The sequence below is a fragment of the Aquarana catesbeiana genome, linkage group LG11, assembly GCF_042186555.1.
Source record: "Aquarana catesbeiana isolate 2022-GZ linkage group LG11, ASM4218655v1, whole genome shotgun sequence".
NCBI classification, from domain to species: Eukaryota; Metazoa; Chordata; class Amphibia; order Anura; family Ranidae; genus Aquarana; species Aquarana catesbeiana.
In genome coordinates this window covers 228,073,666-228,093,867 of record NC_133334.1, presented here as the reverse complement: position 1 = coordinate 228,093,867, position 20,202 = coordinate 228,073,666, and the positions used below count along the sequence as shown (strand labels likewise).

At 43.8% G+C, this 20,202-nt stretch overlaps 1 protein-coding gene across 1 annotated transcript in view; it reads right to left on the bottom strand.

Moving 5' to 3' along the window:
- LOC141112538 (cytochrome P450 2J6-like) overlaps positions 1 to 16,837 on the bottom strand; it is a 50,117-nt gene extending 33,280 nt beyond the window's left edge. Inside the window, exon 1 of the mRNA XM_073605455.1 lies at positions 16,609 to 16,837. Within this exon, the coding sequence (XP_073461556.1) occupies positions 16,609 to 16,770 (162 nt within the window). The 5' untranslated portion in view covers positions 16,771 to 16,837. The remainder of the gene's footprint in view (positions 1 to 16,608) is intronic.
- Positions 16,838 to 20,202: the final 3,365 nt, after the last annotated feature.

The window sequence follows — 20,202 nt, the reverse complement described above, 5'->3', positions numbered from 1 at the left end:
TCTCGGCTGCCCCCGCCGCCATCCTCGGTCAGGGAATCGGGAAGTGAAGCGCTGTGGCTTCACTGCTCGGTTCCCTACTGTGCATGCGCAAGTCTTCACTGGTCCCCGTTGTGTTCTGGGAACTGTGTGTTTCCCAGAACACAACGGGGGGGGGGCATCTGCGGATATTCTGCGGCTGTCTAAGCCCGGAAGTGGCTGCAGATACCTGTATTAGACAGGTATCTGTACCCCCCTCCCCCCTGAAAGGTGCCAATTGTGGCACCGGAAGGGGGAGGGACCCGATGAGCGGAAGTTCCCCTTTTGGGTGGAACTCCGCTTTAACTATATTTAACCAACAAAGTTCCCAGTGCCATTATATGAACAGTGTAGGGTTAGTGGCAGGGCTGGTGCAAGGATTTTTGACACCCTAGGTGAAACCTAGTTTTGGTGCTCCTCCATTAGCTTCGCCCCTGACTCCACACCCTTTGCCTTGCCCATGTATACGGTGGAGGTGGCAGGGTGGATATTTTTACGGCACCTCTCCACCTACTTCTTCAGCCTCTGGACCCGGTCTGAAGACAAATTGTGGCGGCACCAGCTTGCTTCCTCATGTCAGCTGTGGTCTGCAGGTATATGGACAGGCTAGAGAAGTATATGGACAGGCTAGGGTAGTATATAGACAGGCTAGGGTAGTATATAGACAGGCTAGGGTAGTATATAGACAGGCTAGGATAGTGAATGGGCAGGCTAGGGTAGTATATGGACACTGTATGGTTTCATTTTATTTGTGTAGTCATATGTTATGCACTATATTCATAGCTACAAACATATGAGAGTTAGTGCCAACCTTTTATATGTTTTAAATAGTATATGGACAGACTAGGGTAGTATATAAACAGGGTTGGGTAGTATATAGACAGACTAGGGTAGTATTTGGACAAGCTAACTGTGTAACTGCCTGTCCTTAAGAGCAGACAGATACACTGACAATATAGAGACATGACCAAAAAACACTACAGCGCTGACACTGTGCCCATCCTATAGTGATAACATGTTGTATACCAGGTTAAAAAAGAAGTATTGAAAGATACTTATTCCTGGCGGTATAGGAATAAAAATGTAAATTGATAGAAAATGGCTGACACTGTGGTGCTGGCAATGCTGCTTTCATATCTGGGCTGGAAATCCACAATCTGAAAATAGGAAGGGAAGGGAAAAAAGCGCCAAACCGGCAGGAAAACCAGCATCAGGCTGCCCTGTGTGGCCGTGATTGTATATCCAGAAATCGGATGCCCACCTAAAGATGTGTCCAGCTGGAGTAGTGAGAGGATCTGTCAGTCCAACTGCTGTGTGAGCCAATCGGGATGCATTTCGGAAGCTTAACCATGCCTCCTTCAGCAGCCTGATTGTCCAAGAAGCAGCAGCCAGTGACGTCATGGGCGCATGCGCACTGTGCTCTGAAAAGACAGCACACTGAAAGTGCCATCGATTATGAACGCTATGCCACAGCTGTGACTCCTGGAGCAGGAACCCAGAAGGAAGACCAAGTGAATATGGAAGTACTGATAGCGGTGACAACGTACCACTGGAATTAGTTTGTTTTAAGTGTACTGGAAAATCTTTTGTTTGTTTATAAGGTTTGTTCTAAAGTACAGTAAGTCTGCTATAATATATTAGTACATACTAGTACATTATGGCTTAAACCACCCAGGACCCACTTGTTTTTTTCTGGGAGTTTACTCACACTAATAATAATTTGTATTTGACTTTCACATAGAGTATGCAGCTTAGTAAATAAGGTAACTTCAATCATCCAATCACTTCAATCATCCAATCAGGTGCAAGAAATAAAAATCACTTTGCATGTAACTGGGCATTCATTGTGAACAAAGCTTCACATTATTTATTATGCTCAATGAATGTTCACTTTGCAAAGTGATCAGTCTCTGCTGCTTTAGTAAATTATTCCCTTTGTGTACACAGTACAATTCAAGGTTACTATATATATCAATATATATATGTCATTGTTACCAGTAATGACACTGACATGTATGGGATGTCACAGCACAGCTTAAAGTGGTTGTAAAGTCAGAAGGTTTTTTATCTTAATGCATTCTTTGCATTAAGATGAAAAACCTTCTGTGTGCAGCAGCCCCCCTCATACTTACCTGAGGTCCATCTAGATCCAGCGATGTTGCACGAGAGACTCGGCTGTCCGGGACTCCCCTCCTCATTGTCTGAGACAGCAGTGCAGTGCCATTGGCTCCCACTGCTGTCAATCAAAGTCAGTGAGCAAATGAAGAGAGAAAGAGGGCCTGGCCACGGCTCTGTGTCTAAATAGACACGGAGCTGCGGCTCGGCTCGGGTGCCCCCATAGCAAGCTGCTTGCTGTGGGGGCACTCAACAGGACGGAAGGGCCAGAAGCACCAAAGAGGGACCTGAGAAGAGGAGGACCTGGGCTGCTCTGTGCAAAACCACTGCACAGAGCAGGTAAGTATAACATATTTGTTATTTTTAACGAAAAAAAACAAGACTTTAGTATCACTTCAAAGGAGAAGTTTGGTGATCGCAAAAAAAAAAGGGCCCCCTGCAGCATAGGGCCCGGTCACCATGGCGACCTCAGCGACCCCTATTCTTCTGCCACTGACTGGAACCATGTCCAGGGTCGGATGAGACCAAGATAAACTTATTTGGTTCAGATGGTGTCAAGTGTGTGTGGCGGCAACCAGGGGAGGAGTACAAAGACAAGTGTTTTTTGCCTACAGTTAAGCATGGTGGTGGGAGTGTCATGGTCTGAGGCTGCATGAGTGCTACCACCACTGGGGAGCTACAGTTCATTGAGGGAACCATGAATACCAACATGTACTGTGACATACTGAAGCAGAGCATGATCCCCTCACTTCAAAGACTGGGCCGCAGGGCAGAATTCCAACATCATAACGACCCCAAACACACCTCCAAGACGACCACTGCATTGTTAAAGAAGCTGAGGCTAAAAGTGATGAACTGGCCAATAGGGATGAGCCGAACACCCCCCGGTTTGGTTTGCAGCAGAACATGCAAACAGGCAAAAAAATTGTGCAAACACCGTTAGTCTATGGGACACAAACGTGAAAAATCAAAAGTGCTTATTTTAAAGGCTTATATGCAAGTTATTGCCATAAAAAGTGTTTGGGGACCCGGGTCCTGTATCAATGCAAAAAAAGTTTAAAAGTTTTAAAAACGAATTTTTTTTGGGAGCAGTGATTTTAATAATGCCTAAAGTGAAACAATAAAAATGAAATATTACTTTAAATATTGTGCCTGTGGAGTGTCCTTAGTATGCCTGTAAAGTAGCGCATCTTTCCTATGTTTAACAGTGCCACAGCAAAATTACATTTCTAAAGGAAAAAAATGTAATTTAAAACTGCTCGCGGCTGTAATGTATTGTCGGATCCGGCAATATAGTTAAAAATACCAAGAATACAAAAAAATGTCTCCCCCAAAATCCATACCAGGCCCTTCAGGTCTGGTATGGATATTAAGGGGAACCACACACCCAAATTTAAAAAAAAATTGTGTGGGGATCCCCCAGGCACTATATATTCTGAACAGCAGTATATATACTATACTCTTGTTGGGTGCAGGAATGGGCCCTGCGTTGAAATATTATATCAAAAATTGTAATTACATGCCCCTGTTAAACAGTGGCAGAAAAATTGGGCCTTGGGTGGTGGTGGTGGTGCCACAACACTGTAACCTCTCACAGATACTGTTGTTGGGTGCAGAAACGGGCCCTGCTGTGAAATATTATATCAAAAATTGTAATTACATGCCCCTGTTACATGCCCCAGGGGTAGGGATGAGCTTCCAGTTCGAGTCGAACTTACATTCGACTTGAACATCGGCTGTTCGCCAGTTCGCCGAACAGCGAACAATTTGGGGTGTTTGTGGCAAATTCGAAAGCCGCGGAACACCCTTTAAAAGTCTATGGGAGAAATCAAAAGTGCTAATTTTAAAGGCTTATATGCATGGTATTGTCATAAAAAGTGTTTGGGGACCTGGGTCCTGCCCCAGGGGACATGGATCAATGCAAAAAAAAGTTTCAAAAACAGGCATTTTTTCGAGAGCAGTGATTTTAATAATGCTTAAAGTGAAACAAAAAAAGTGTAATATTCCTTTAAATTTCGTACCTAGGGGGTGTCTATAGTATGCCTGTAAAGGGGCGCATGTTTCCCGTGTTTAGAACAGTCTGACAGCAAAATGACATTTCAAAGGAAAAAAGTCATTTAAAACTACTCGCGGCTATTAATGAATTGCCGGTCCGACAATACACATAAAAGTTCATTGATAAAAATGGCATGGGAATTCCCCACAGGGGAACCCCGAACCAAAATTTTAAAAAAAAATGACGTGGGGGTCCCCCTAAATTCCATACCAGGCCCTTCAGGTCTGGTATGGATATTAAGGGGAACCCTGGCCAAAATTGGCGCGGGGTTCCCCTTAAAATCCATACCAGACCTGAAGGGTCTGGTATAGATTTTGAGGGGGACCCTACGCCATTTTTAAAAAAAAATTTTGGCTGGGGTTCCCCTTAATATCCATACCAGACCTGAAGGGCCTGGTATGGAATTTAGGGGGACCCCCACGTCATTTTTTTTTTAAATTTTGGTTCAGGTTCCCCTGTGGGAAATTCCCATGCCGTTTTTATCAATGAACTTTTATGTGTATTGTCGGACCGGCAAGTCATTAATAGCCACGAGTAGTTTTAAATGACTTTTTTTCCTTTGAAATGTCATTTTGCTGTCAGACTGTTCTAAACACGGGAAACATGCACCCCTTTACAGGCATACTATAGACACCCCCCAGGTACGAAATTTAAAGGAATATTACACTTTTATTGTTTCACTTTAAGCATTATTAAAATGCTCCCGAAAAAACTGACGTTTTTAAAACTTTTTTTTGCATTGATCCATGTCCCCTGGGACAGAACCCAGGTCCACACTTTTTATGATAATAACTTGCATATAAGCCTTTAAAATTAGCACTTTTGATTATTCATGTTTGTGTCCCATAGACTTTAACAGTGTTCGCGTGTTCGTACAAATTTTTTGCCTGTTCGCAAGTTCTGGTGCAAACCGAACAGGGTGGTGTTCGGCTCATCCCTAAACAGGGGCAGTAAAATTGGGCCCTGGGCGGTGGTACCCTAAACCAAAAATATTGTTGGAAGCTAGCATCATCAAGATTGAGGAGGAATAGGATAGTCAACATAGGCAATTTTCAAGGGATCCCAGATCCATAGCAAATTCAATCAGTTACATCAGCATCAGGTGCTTAAGAGCTGCTGATCCAAGACTGATTAATTTTTATGAATGTGAGCCTATCAACGGAGTCTGTGGACAGGCGCACTCTTTGATCCATTACAAACCCTCCAGCAGCACTGAATGTGCTTTCAGAAAGCACGCTGGATGCAGGACAGGCCAGTAGCTCAATTGCATATTGAGCAAGTTCTGGCCAGTGGTCCATCCTCAAGACCCAGTAACCCAGTGGATGCTCTGTTGGAAAGGTCTCCAAGTCTGCTCTCACCCCTAGATATTCCTGCACCATATAATGCAGACGCTGGCGATGGCCTTGGCACTGAGGACTGAAATTTTTTTTAAAGGCATCAGTCAGACGGCCACCTTCTCCACCATTCTTCCTCTGACTGAACGAAGCCTCAGCAACACATTGACCAGCACAAGGAAATGGTAACCTCCCAGCATCTGGAAATGCGTTGCACAAACCTTTCTTCAAGGTCTCCTGAACATGTTTTATCCTCTGCTCCCTCTGCGAAGGCAGGATGAGTTCTGCAACCTTACCCTTGTAATGTGGATCAAGAAGGGTTGCCAACCAGTAATGATCCCTCTCCTTGATACCACGAATCCTAGGGTCCTTTCGCAGGTTTTGCAGAATCATGGAGGCCATGCAGTGTAAGTTTGCAGAGGAATTTGATTCTGAGTCCTCTGGGTCACTAAGGATCACATGATCCATAACTACCTCCTCCCAGCCACGTACAACTCCTTGGGTTCATGAGGACTGAAAACCATCCCTTGAAGACTGCTGCTGAGTGTTATCCGCTACATCCATGCTGACACAATCCTCCTCCTCTTCTTCCTGTGTGTTTGGTGGGCCCGCAGAAATGCTATCTGGATAAAGGTGGCCTTGAGAGGAAAGGAAGTTCTCCTCTTCCTCCCGCTCTTCTGCCTCCAGTGCCCTGTCCATGATTCTGCAAAGCATGTGCTCCAGCAGGAAGACTAGAGGGACAGTGTCACTGATGCATGCATTGTCGCTGCTCACCATCCTTGTGGCTTTCTCAAATGGTGACAGGACAGTGCATGCATCCTTGATCAGTAGCCACTGGCGTGGTGAAAAGAAACCAAGCTCCCCTGACCCAGTCCTGGTGCCATACTCACACAGGTACTCATTGATGGCCCTCTGCTGTGTGTGTAGCCACTGCAGCATTGCCAACGTTGAGTTCCACCTGGTGGGCATGTCACAAATGAGGCGGTTGATGGGCAGGTTGCATTCCCTTTCAATGTGAGCCAGCCGAGCACTGGCATTGTATGACCAGCGGAAATGACCACAGACTTTTCTCGCCTGCCTCAGGAGATCCTGTAAACCTTGGTACCTGCTCAAGAACCGCTGCACCACCAAATTCAGGACGTGTGCCAAACATGGAGCATGGGTCAAGTGTCCCTGTCAGAGGGTGGAGAGAAGGTCGGTGCCATTGTCGCATACAACTATTCCTGGCTGAAGCTGGCATGGGGTCAACTACCTCTGAGCCTGCCCCTGCAGAGCTGATAGAATCTCTGCCCCAGTGTGCCTCCTGTCCCCTAGGCAGACCAACTCAAGCACCGCATGGCATCTTTTAGCCTGACTGCTTGCGTAGCCCCTTGAACGCTTATGGAGCACCGCTGGTTCAGAGGACAAATCTGCAGAAGAGGCCATAGAGAATGAAGAAGAGGAGGAGGTGGAAGAGAGAGCTGTGGCAGAATCACCACTAGCATTTTGGAGCCGTGGTGGCGGAACAAGCTCCAACAACACTGAACCCTGTCCTGCATCCTTCCCATCTGCCAGCAGAGTTACCCAGTGCACGTGAAGGAAAGGTAACGTCCCTGCTCATGCCTCTGGACCATGGGTCAGCGGTAATATGAACCTTACTGCTGACCGCCCTGTCCAACAAGGCCAAAACATTGCCTTCCACATGCTGGTAGAGAGCCGGAATGGCCTTCCGTGAAAAGAAATGGCATTTTGGAACCTGCCACTGAGGTACATTATAATATGGAAGATAAGTGCAGCGCAATAAAAAATTATGATCAGCATAAAGACATGAGTCCTTAATAATTCATAGATGGATTAAACTTCAACCCTTGATCATAGAAGGACGTATATATTCTTCTCCATAGCTCTTGCACACTAAATCTGTAGGAAATGCGCTTACCAGAACTGTTGGACCTCTAAGTTATAGGAGGTCATACGGGCATGATAACCAGACACCATCAACAGGAACTTATTGAATTTCTCCTCAATTTCAAATAAAAAAACAAGCATAAGAAAAAGATATCGAATTCCCTTTGTTAGAGGTGCTGCAAGGCATCCGTAGCCCGCCCTACGCTTGTTTCGTCGTCAGACTTCTACTGGGGACGTAGAAGTCTGGCGACGAAACGAGCGTAGGGCAGGCTACGGACGATATCTTCCATATTATATTGTTTTTGGGTTGGTGAATCCTTTAGTGTTCAGCTTGCAATATCCATTTATTTGCTAATTGTTTGCGCTGATTGTTCTCTCTATTTTATCACTGAGGTACATTACATTCCACAAATTCACGAAAGGGGGCAGAGTCTACCAGCTGAAAAGGCAGCAGTTGCAGTGCTAGCAATTTGGCCAAGCTAGCATTTAGACAATGAGCATGTGGATGGCTGGGATCAAATTTCTTTTTAAGGTTCAGCAACTGGGATAGGGAAATCTGTCTGCTAAAATCAATTGGTTGTGTACTGCTCTCAGTTCAGGTTTTTGAGAAGACTGGAGGTATAGTAGGTTGGAGATGAGGAGCAAGGAGAAGTCTGCCTTTTTCTTTGATGTGGGTCTTTCAAGTGCTGTTGCCAATGGACTGCATGGCAGGTCGTTATATTTCTGGTCAAGCATGTGATGTCCAAGCGGCTGCTGTTCTGGCCACGCTTTATCCGCTTCAGGCATAGGTTGCAAACAGCAATGGTGCGATCTGTTGCACACGTGTCAAAAAAGGCCCACACCAAGGAACTTTTAAAAGTCAGCAGGGAGTCAGCAGTGCCCTGCACCTACGGAGCTCTGCGGTGTGATGCAATAGGGTGGCATAAGCTGCCCCCTAGAGGACATCCTGCCTCGTTGGAGTTGTGCCTCCTCCTCACTTTCCTCCTCTCTTCTCTCAGGCACCCAAGTACAGTCACATCATCCCCTCCCTCCCCGTCACTGGAGCAAACTTGGCAGTATGGTGCAGCTGGGGGAACATGACTGCCAGTTTCTTGTCCTTCTGTGGCACCCCCTCTCTCTAGGCTCATGTTACTCCCTTCCTCAACCTGTGAACCAACATCGGAGCCTTCAAATCACTGCGCATCCTCCAGCAGCATATAACCGACACTGTGGTCGAATAATTCTGGGGGCTCCTCTGTGTGTGCATGATGGTGGGGCTACGGAAAGAGTGACTGCGTACAAGGAGCCGGCGGAATAGGCTGCTTTGACAGTTGCATTGGAAGGCAAACTACTCTGAGCCTGGGTGACACAGGATGAGGAGGATGAGGACGGCTTTGTTATCCACTCCAACAACACTTATGCATGTTGCGACTTAATAACACGGCCAGCAGCAGCAAAAAAGGACATGCCCCATGGCCACCTGCAGAGGGTCCACGACCACCACTGTTGATTGTAGACACAGAGGCCCTTAGTGGCCTGTGAGCATCTGCCTCTCCTTGGTGGCCTTCTGGACATGATGTATTTTTTGTTTTACAACACCACACTACACTGTATTAGATACTGTGTACACTGCCTGCACTGTATTAGCAACTGTACAATGGCTGCGCTGTATTGTATACTGTGTACACCACCAGAAGTGTAGTAGAAACTGTACACACTGTATTAGATACTGTGTATACTGCCTGCACTGTATTAGCAACTGTACAATGGCTGCACTGTATTGTATACTGTGTACACCACCAGACGTGTAGTAGAAACTGTACACACTGTATTAGATACTGTGTACACCGCCTGCACTGTATTAGAAACTGTACAATGGCTGCACTGTATTGTATACTGTGTACACCACCAGAAGTGTAGTAGAAACTGTACACACTGTATTAGATACTGTGTACACTGCCTGCACTGTATTAGAAACTGTACAACAGCTGCACTGTATTGTATACTGTGTACACCACCAGAAGTGTAGTAGAAACTGTACACACTGTATTCGATACTGTGTACACCGCCTGAAGTGTATTAGAAACAGTACACCACGGAATGCACTATAGATATAGGCTAGATCACAAGGAAAAATCTGCGCTAATCAATATATGAAAGCAAGCAGCCAGCAAAGTTTGTTGATATCCAAACATAAAAATCCAAAAGTGTGTGTAATGCGGCGCTAAAATCAGTAACCAATAAAAACAGTCCAAGGAAGGTCTGAAGAGCAGGAGAAATCCAATCACCAGGTATAGTGCAGATATGAAGGAGCACTCGACACCACGTGATAATGTAGTCTGCTTACCAGATGGCTGTAAAAAGTAGGCATGTAAAGATACTCTCAGTAACATCCAGCAAATTCAGCTCTCTGGAACCCCTCATCAATACAGACAACAATATCCAGATGGCTTTCTCCACAGATCAACATCTCCCAGAAATCGCATCAGAAGTGGGACTCACTTGGGGGTGAAGGGTGGACAAGGAACTGAGCCTTAGAAAGGGTTCTGGGTAGAGGGACCCAAAGCCGATAGAGAATGGTGTCCTGACCAAGACTATAATCAGGCAACAGGTGTATAAATAATTGGTCGGGAATATCCAATAATATCCCCTATTTTCAAGGCTGCTCCCGGTCCGGATGTTCTGGTCCACTTGAGCCCACACTCAGGTGGACTCTAAATAACCAGAAAGAGAGCTCAATAGGGCTCTGGTTTTGAGACTCAGGAAGGAACCTGAGTGAGAGGAGCTCTGGCTATTGGACGAAAAGGTTTGCTTTACCGCATGTTTTGTGGGTGATGGGGACCAGCCCCGCACTGTCTAGAGAGGAGACTATTTGTTTAGTTAGCGCCGGATGGCAAGGATTTACTTTACTGTTTTGTTTATTTTTATTTTGCAAACCTCCTGTAAATAAACCTGGCATCCGCCAGATTTTTAAGAAAGTGCTCATTTGCTGACTGTCATTCAGAAAAACTGTACACACTGAATTAAATACTGTGTACACCGTCTGAAGTGTATTAGAAACAGTACACCACGGAATGCACTATAGATATAGGCTACACTGAATGCAGAGTATATATATATTATATGACGGTATGCGAGGTGACATAGTGGATAATCACTACATCTCACCTTGCATTCGTTCTGTTGTAAGGGATTGAACCGGAATCTGACCTGGGTTTTTCCAGCCTTTGTGGCAGGCTGGGTTCCGGTCCAGATGTTCTGGTCCACTTGAGCCCACACTCAGGTGGACTTTAAATAACCAGAAAGAGAGCTCAACAGGGCTCTGGTTTTGAGACTCAGGAAGGAACCTGAGTGAGAGGAGCTCTGGCTATTGGACGAAAAGGTTTGCTTTACCGCACATTTTGTCAGTGACGGGGACCAGCCCCACACTGTCTAGAGAGGAGACTATTTGCTTAGTTAGCGCCGGATGGCAAGGATTTACTTTACTGTTTTGTTTATTTTTATTTTGCAAACCTCCTGTAAATAAACCTGGCATCCGCCAGATTTTTAAGAAAGTGCCGTTTGCTGACTGTCATTCAAAAAACTGTACACACTGTATTAGATACTGTGTACACCGCCTGAAGTGTATTAGAAACAGTACACAACGGAATGCGCTATAGATAAAGGCTACACTGAATGCAGAGTATATATTATATGATGGTATGCGAGGTGATATAGTGGATAATCGCTACATCTCACCTCGCATTCGTTCTGTTGTAAGGGATTGAACCGGAATCTGACCTGGGTTTTTCCAGCCTCTATGGCAGGCTGGGTTCCGGTCCGGATGTTCTGGTCCACTGGAGCCCACACTCAGGTGGACTTTAAATAACCAGAAAGAGAGCTCAACAGGGCTCTGGTTTTGAGACTCAGGAAGGAACCTGAGTGAGAGGAGCTCTGGCTATTGGACAAAAAGGTTTGCTTTACCGCATGTTTTGTGGGTGACGGGGACCAGCCCCACACTGTCTAGAGAGTAGACTATTTGTTTAGTTAGCGCCGGATGGCAAGGATTTACTGTAGAGTCGATTAACACTGAGGCAGCATGACTTACAGCGTGACTGCCTCAGGCGGCCCAGGACACTGAAGTCAATGCAAGTAGCCGCCAAAGTTGTACAGGAACCTTTTTCTAAGTCAGAGCGACTTGCGTCGCTCCGATTAGAACGGTTCCATTGCACAGAACGGGACGCTACTTGTCAGGCGACTAGGTCACCTAACAAGTCGTCCCAGTGTGAACCGAGGCTTACTGTTTTGTTTATTTTTATTTTGCAAACCTCCTGTAAATAAACCTGGCATCCGCCAAATTTTTAAGAAAGTGCCCGATTGCTGACTGTCATTCAGAAAAGGTGATCCCCATGAGCTAATTTCCCACAATATATATATATATATATATATATATATATATACAGTGAGGACGGAAAGTATTCATTTTTTTTCCCTCATTAATGTACACACAGCACCCCATATTGACAGTAAAACACAGAAATGTTGGCATTTTTGCAGATTTATTAAAAAGGAAAACTGAAATATCACATGGTCCTAAGTATTCAGACCCTTTGCTGTGACACTCATATATTTAACTCAAGTGCTGTCCATTTCTTCTGATCATCCTTGAGATGGTTCTACACCTTCATTTGAGCCCAGCTGTGTTTGATTATACTGATTGGACTTGATTAGGAAAGCCACACACCTGTCTATATAAGACCTTACAGCTCACAGTGCATGTCAGAGCAAATGAGAATCATGAGGTCAAAGGAACTGCCTGAAGAGCTCCGAGACGGAATTGTGGCAAGGCACAGATCTGACCAAGGTTACAAAAAAATTTCTGCTGCACTCCCTAAGAGCACAATGGCCTCCATAATACTTAAATGAAAGACGTTTGGTACAACCAGAACCCTTCCTAGAGCTGGCCCTCTGGCCAAACTGAGCTATCGGGGGAGAAGAGCCTTGGTGAGAGAGGTAAAGTAGAACCCAAAGATCACTGTGGCTGAGCTCCAGAGATGCAGTTGGGAGATGGGAGAAAGTTGTAGAAAGTCAACCATCACTGCAGCCCTCCACCAGTCGGGGCTAAAAAAGACCTGAAGGACTCCAAGATGGTGAGAAATAAGATTCTCTGGTCTGATGAGACCAAGATAGAACTTTTTGGCCTTAATTCTAAACGGTATGTGTGAAGAAAACCAGGCACTGCTCATCACCTGTCCAATACAGTCCCAACAGTGAAGCATGGTGTTAGCAGCATCATGCTGTGGGGGTGTTTTTCAGCTGCAGGGACAGGACGACTAGTTGCAATCGAGAGAAAGATGAATGCGGCCAAGTACAGGGATATCCTGGAGGAGAACCTTCTCCAGAGTGCTCAGGACCTCAGACTGGGCCGAAGGTTTACCTTCCAACAAGACAATGACCCTAAGCACACAGCTAAAATAACGAAGGAGTGGCTTCACAACACTTAAACCCAATTGAGCATCTCTGGAGAGACCTAAAAATGGCTGTCCACCAACCTTTACCATCCAACCTGACAGAACTGGAGAGGTTCTGCAAGGAGGAATGGCAGAGGATCCCCAAATCCAGGTGTGAAAAACTTGTTGCATCTTTCCCAAAAAGACTCATGGCTGTATTAGATCAAAAGGGTGCTTCTACTAAATACTGAGCAAAGGGTCTGAATACTTAGGACCATGTGATATTTCAGTTTCTCTTTTTTAATAAATCTGCAAATATGTCAACAATTCTGTGTTTTTCTGTTAATATGGGGTGCTGTGTGTACATTAACGAGGAAAAAAATGAACTTAAATTTTAGCAAATGGCTGCAATATAACAAAGAGTGAAAAATTTAAGGGGGTATATATAGATAGATAGATAGATAGATAGATAGATAGATAGATAGATAGATAGATAGATAGATAGATAGATAGATAGATAGATAGATAGATAAATACACCATCTGAGGTGTACTGTATTAGAAACAGTACACCACTGAATGCACTGTAGATATAGGCTACACTGGATGCAGAGTAGTATATGTATAATATATATATATATATATATATATATATATATACATACAGTTAGGTCCATAAATATTGGGACATCGACACAATTCTAATCTTTTTGGCTCTATACACCACCACAATGGATCTGCAGTGAAACAAACAAGATGTGCTTTAACTGCAGTCTTTCAGCTTTAATTTGAGGGTATTTACAGCCAAATCAGGTGAACGGTGTAGGAATTACAACAGTTTGTATATGTGCCTACCACTTTTTAAGGAACCAAAATTAATGGGACAATTGGCTGCTCAGCTGTTCCATGGCCAGGTGTGTGTTATTCCCTCATTATCCCATTTACAAAGAGCAGATAAAAGGACCAGAGTTTATTTCAAGTGTGCTATTTGCATTTGGAATCTCTTGCTGTCAACTCTCAATATGAGATCCAAAGAGCTGTCACTATCAGTGAAGCAAGCCATCATTAGGCTGAAAAAACAAAACAAACCCATCAGAGAGATAGCAAAAGCATTAGGTGTGGCCAAATCAACGGTTTGGAACATCCTTAAAAAGAAAGAACGCTCCGGTGAGCTCAGCAACACCAAAAGACCCGGAAGACCACGGAAAACAACTGTGGTGGAAGACAGAAGAATTCTTTCCCTGGTGAAGAAAACACCCTTCACAACAGTTGGCCAGATCAAGAACACTCTCCAGGTGGTAGGTGTATGTGTGACAAAGTTGACAATCAAGAGAAGACTTCATCAGCGTGAATACAGAGGGTTCACCACAAGATGTAAACCATTGGTGAGCCTCAAAAACAGGAAGGCCAGATTAGAGTTTGCCAAACAACATCTAAAAAAGCTTTCCCAGTTCTGGAACAACATCCTATGGACAGATGAGACCAAGATCAACTTCTACCAGAGTGATGGGAAGAGAAGAGTATGGAGAAGGAAAGGAACTGCTCATGATCCAAAGCATTCCACCTCATCAGTGAAGCATGGTGGTGGTTGTGTCATGGCGTGGGCAGGTATGGCTGCCAATGGAACTGGTTCTCTTGTATTTATTGATGATGTGACTGCTGACAAAAGCAGCAGGATGAATTCTGAAGTGTTTCGGGCAATATTATCTGCTCATATTCAGCAAAATGCTTCAGAACTCATTGGACGGCGCTTCACAGTGCAGATGGACAATGACCCGAAGCATACTGCGAAAGCAACCAAAGAGTTTTTTAAGGGAAAGAAGTGGAATGTTATGCAATGGCCAAGTCAATCACCTGACCTGAATCCGATTGAGCATGCATTTCACTTGCTGAAGACAAAACTGAAGGGAAAATGCCCCAAGAACAAGCAGGAACTGAAGACAGTTGTAGAGGCCTGGCAGAGCATCACCAGGGATAAAACCCAGCGTCTGGTGATGTCTATGCGTTCCAGACTTCAGGCTGTAATTGACTCCAAAGGATTTGCAACCAAGTATTAAAAAGTGAAAGTTTGATGGATGATTGTTAATCTGTCCCATTACTTTTGGTCCCTTAAAAAGTGGGAGGCACATATACAAACTGTTGTAGTTCCTACACCGTTCACCTGATTTGGATTTAAAAACCCTCAAATTAAAGCTGAAAGTCTGCAGTTAAAGCACATCTTGTTCATTTCATTTCAAATCCATTGTGGTGGTGTATAGAGCCAAAAAGATTAGAATTGTGTCAATGTCCCAATATTTATGGACCTGACTGTATATATATATATATATATATATACACACCGCCTGAAGTGTATTAGAAACAGTACACCATGGAATGCATTGTAGATATAGACTATACTGAATATATATATACTAGACTGTGTGTGTGTGTATATATATATATATATATATATATATATATATATATATATATACACCGGTATATATATATTAATACACTGCCTGCACTGACTGAATATAGAGTAGACACTAAATATATAGACTATGCTAAATGCAGAGTATGTGTGTGTGTGTGTGTATATATATATATATATATATATATATATATTTGTGAGATACTGTATATCAGGGACGGCCTGTCCATTAAGGGCGCACGGGCACCGCCCCCTCTATCCACGCCACCCCCTATATAGTTAATGGATAGATTCATGCATAGCATGAATTTATCCACGGCCGCCACGGCCACCACCTATGCATGTGTCTGGCCCCTTTCAGGATGCCGGGCGCATGAATTACAGCAGCGGGGGTGTTTTTTTTAAGCACCTGATTAGAGCCATAGGCTCTAATAGGCTTCAAAATAGGGTGGACTCAGAGTGCAGAGCATTGTGCTCTGAGCCCACCCAGGTGTATTAGAAAAGCAAATGAATATTCTAACACTGAATCGCCTCTCCGCCAATCAAGAAGTGCGGGTCTGGTAGGCTGAAAGGGCAGGCGATCCTATTGGACCTATTGGATCCTATTGGATCCTATTGGACGCCTAGGAGGAGGGGAGGAGATGCACATCTGAAGCCGCCGTGATCTCAGAAGAGCAGAGGATACAGGAGACACTGACTGATGCCCGCCGCAGCCTGATCCCCTGACCGAAGTGCCCGCCAATCCCTGCCGCTGTGTGCCCGCCGATCCCTGATGCTGGGTGCCCGCCGATCCCTGATGTGCCCGCCGATCCCCGCTGCCAATGGGGTAAGACAGATGGCCGCCACTGCTGTTTATAAATCCTGTATAATAATAAAAATAATATTCCTAATGCACGTGTACCTGGAAAAGGTTGTGGGATAACCATAGGCTGTAGCAGATACCAGCTGGAGACTGGTGATACCATAGATCAAAATATATATTGCCAGCACACCGTGGATTGTAAAAATTACCGTTCAAACATATGATAAGATCACCTAACATCGGTAAGGTGCAACGTTTTGGGGCCACGCAAGGCGCCTTCATCAGACATGGATCACATGCCTGACAAAGGGGACCTGCATGACCACCTTACCACTGTATTGTGATCCTGTCAAATAAATATTTGGATGTTAATTTTGACAATCCTCAGTTTGCTAGTGATATGTAGTTTGACTTTTGAGAACAGGGCATTTTTCCACAAGCAAGTATATTCAATGTCAAATCTTCAAAACCCTAGATTGACCTTCCAAGCTAGGTGGGTGGCTATAATGCTCATTGCTGAGCTACTGTTAGCATATATACATAGATGTTCTTTAGTTTTAATATTATCCTTTAACTCACCTCTCTCAGGTTCTTTATAGGATTAGAAAAGTCCATTTGCAGTATATTACCCAGTACAGGCAATGCTAGAGGCCCAGGAGGGAAATCCTTTGGCCGAGAGAATTTCTTCCATAAAAAAGCCAAGAGGAGGAGGCCCAGCAACAGTGCAGTACTGAGCTCCATGACGGAGAATTCACACTGTCTGTGTCTGCTTCCTACTAGAATACAAAGTACAACACTGAGAATACACCTCCCTCAGAGTCTGATATGATCTCCATTGGTCTTTAGTTAAACCCACAAAGCAAGATTTTCCTGTTCTAACCACAACAGTGATAAGTACAAATAGGATAAAAATTGCTCAACACAATACAGCAAGCCACAACAAAAAATTATTTCAAGGAATTATACAAATGTAAATATAACACACTGATCTAATGTATACACAGGACCGCGCAAGACAAAATAGAAATAAAAATATCACAATTTCAAAAATAGTTTTTTTCTAATATTTGTGAACTATGTTTTCTTTTGCTGCAACCTGCAATGCCATGGGTCCAAAAATAATAATTTGGTAAGAGGATTAGGAAACATAATTAGGAAGTATAAAAAAAATAACCAGCATTTTTTCTACACAAAAAAAATAATTCGTGGTTTCAGAATATGATTATAATTAATGAAATACCTTTTATATACTTATTACCTTTTTTTTTTAATTACCCCTTTTTAAAAAGTTTTTTTTAATTATCATCATAACACCATCAGTTAGGCTGACATCAGTTAGTAAAATATTTGTAGGAATTCTAAGATATATAAAATAACTTATAAACAAATTGCTGAAAATAAATTTACCAAAACTTGGCAACATATCTTTATTAAGAAGCTAGGCCTAACTAATTAAATTTATTAATTTAATAGATATGATACATTGAGATAGATTTGTCAAAGCATTTGATACTCCTAATGGAACTTAAGCAAATGGCTAAACACAAGATGAAATACATATATGGGAGCTGCTGTACCTGCCAAAGAATTTGTAGTTCTTTTATTCCGGTCCTGAGATGTACACTGCTCTGCCACACAGCACAGTCCTGCCTGGCAGGACAGGAGGCCTGATTTTAGTTGGCTTCTGTTAACACTTACAGGCCTTCTCCCTCCATCAGCCTTCTCTTATCAGCATGCTTTTTATAACCACATGAGCATTGCAGCATACCTGATCGGCTGCTTGTGCAACTTCTCCCTCACCCAGTCCAAGCTCTGTTGTACAAGGAAATGTAAGAGACTGATGCTTTTCCTTGCTTGGTATATATGACTAGCATTTTCTTATATATTGTATGTATTTATAATGTCAATTGTTGCCTTGCCCAGAACAAGCTACATAGGCAGAGAACAACGGAGTGAGACAGCGGAGGTGGTAGAAGCTTCTCAGGTGCCTGGGGTGAGATGCAGTTGAAGGTGGGCATCTTTTGTTCCAAGAACACTCGAACCATCACTAGAACCATCACAAGAAACTCATAGCCTAGTCTTTCTGTTTGTTTTCTTCTTTGAGGTCTCCCATTTGATCAACTGTAGTGGAAGTTGTGACTTGTGGGACTAATGCAAAGTGGTTATTGACTGACACAGAGGATCCCTGTGTCTACTGCACAGCACAGAGTAAGAGAAGAGACCAAACATTTCTGTAGAAAGTGGACAGCAATTAATACATTCCAGCTCCCAACTTATAACCACATTTTTACAAGTGCTGAGCTCCCCCTGGACTAGAGGGCCCAGAAAAACTGCACCATTTTCTCAGTGACTGTTATGGCCCTCGAGGCCTGGGCAAAGATAACAATGAAGTGAACTGACGGTCAGTTGTCAGTCCTGGAGTGAATGGTGGTTGGGCCCAACTACTGTTTATGGATGACAGCATGGACATAGGGCTGTGAGTACTTTTGACACCACTATACCGTATCTGACTTTGTACATGCGGCTGCATAACGAACAGGTGGAGAGGTACCTAATTGATTTGGGACCATCCCTGTGCATACAAGCCATAGTATTCATCATGTGGTAGTCTTTTCTAGTACATCTATCAGCCTATACACCAGGTTATGCCATCCCATACAGTACTGCATATTTCTGCCTGTTGCTGGTTACATTCTTATACCCTGTTTCCCTGAAAATAAGACCTAGCGTGGTTGTCAGTGATGGCTGCAATATAAGCACTACGCCTCAAATAAGCCCTACCCTGTTTCCCCGAAAATAAGCCCTACCCTGAAAATAAGACCTACAAGGACTTTAACTAGGGCTTACTTGGGGGGTAGGGCTTATATTGCAGCCATCACCGACAATCACGCTAGGTCTTATTTTCGGGGAAACAGGGTATATGGACAGTCCTACTTCCAACATCTGCCTGCTAATGAGCTCTTTTTCATCTAATGCTCCAGGATGGACTAGCAGCGCATGCTACACCCATTTGAAGCTGTTTTCAACTCTGCTTTGGCTTAATTCTCCAAGGATATATGTTATGGATGCACACTTGCACCTATCCTTTAACTGACTATTTGCTTTATGATACATTGCTGCTGGCCATTAGTGGGTTACTATGGGCGGGTTCATAGTGTGGTGGGCTCTGCCCTACTGTGGTGAGGTGCCCCATTCGCCCATTGTGGCTTTAAGGTGCGACTCCACCATTGTGGGGCTAGACCTGTCTCCGTTGAGGTGGTTGATAGGGCCTTTGATCTCTAGTGGGTCTGTTTGGGGAGGGTAGGCTTAGCTCCCTTGTGAGGTTGTATCCTCCACCCCACTCCTCTGCATTTGTTGTGGGGTGCCTCCATTTGGGGTTGGTCTTGGAGAGGGTGGTTTAGGGGAGGTTTCATGCTGGGTGGGGAAGTGGAGTATGTGCTTTTTTAGGGGGCTAGCCTGGTGCTTTCACACTTACTGTCCTTTGTTCATGATTTAATAAATTGTTTAGGTTACTCAGATTGGGAGTATTTAGTCTTTTTTTTTTGTCTTTGTGGCCTTTGTCGACTTATCTGGAACTACAGCCCCTCAAGGAGTCCTCTAGGACTACCTTCACATAGGCCCTGAATGTTTACTAAGGCAAATGTTTATTCATTGTTAATCAGATGTTTTGGCCCCTACGTGGGTGTGATCTTTGTTATTTTCCTCTAATACCCACAAAAAATGATTTTATCAGACCCACTGGGTGCAATTTAATTAGCACAGAGGTTCACATGAGCATAGCAGGGGCCCTTCATATTCAAGACCATCTTGCTGTGGCCTCCTGAAAGGTGCCAGCCTGTAGAACCAGGTAATTCTTTACTTATAGTGTATTACATAAAAAGTAGGGTTGCACTGATACCACTTTTTTAAGACCGAGTACAAGTACCGATACTCTTTTTTACAAGTTCTCGCCGATATCAATTACTGATACTTTTTGTTAATGTCGTGTGACAGTGACACTAATATGCAGTACTAATGGGCACTGATGAGGCGTGGACTGCGTCAGTCATTTTTTCTTTATTTTTACAATTTTATTTTCTACAATTAATTTTTTTAAATTATTTTTTACAATTTACATTTTTTTGTTATTATTTTTTTTACAATGCTTTCTTTTCTTGGGGCACAGATTCCCCA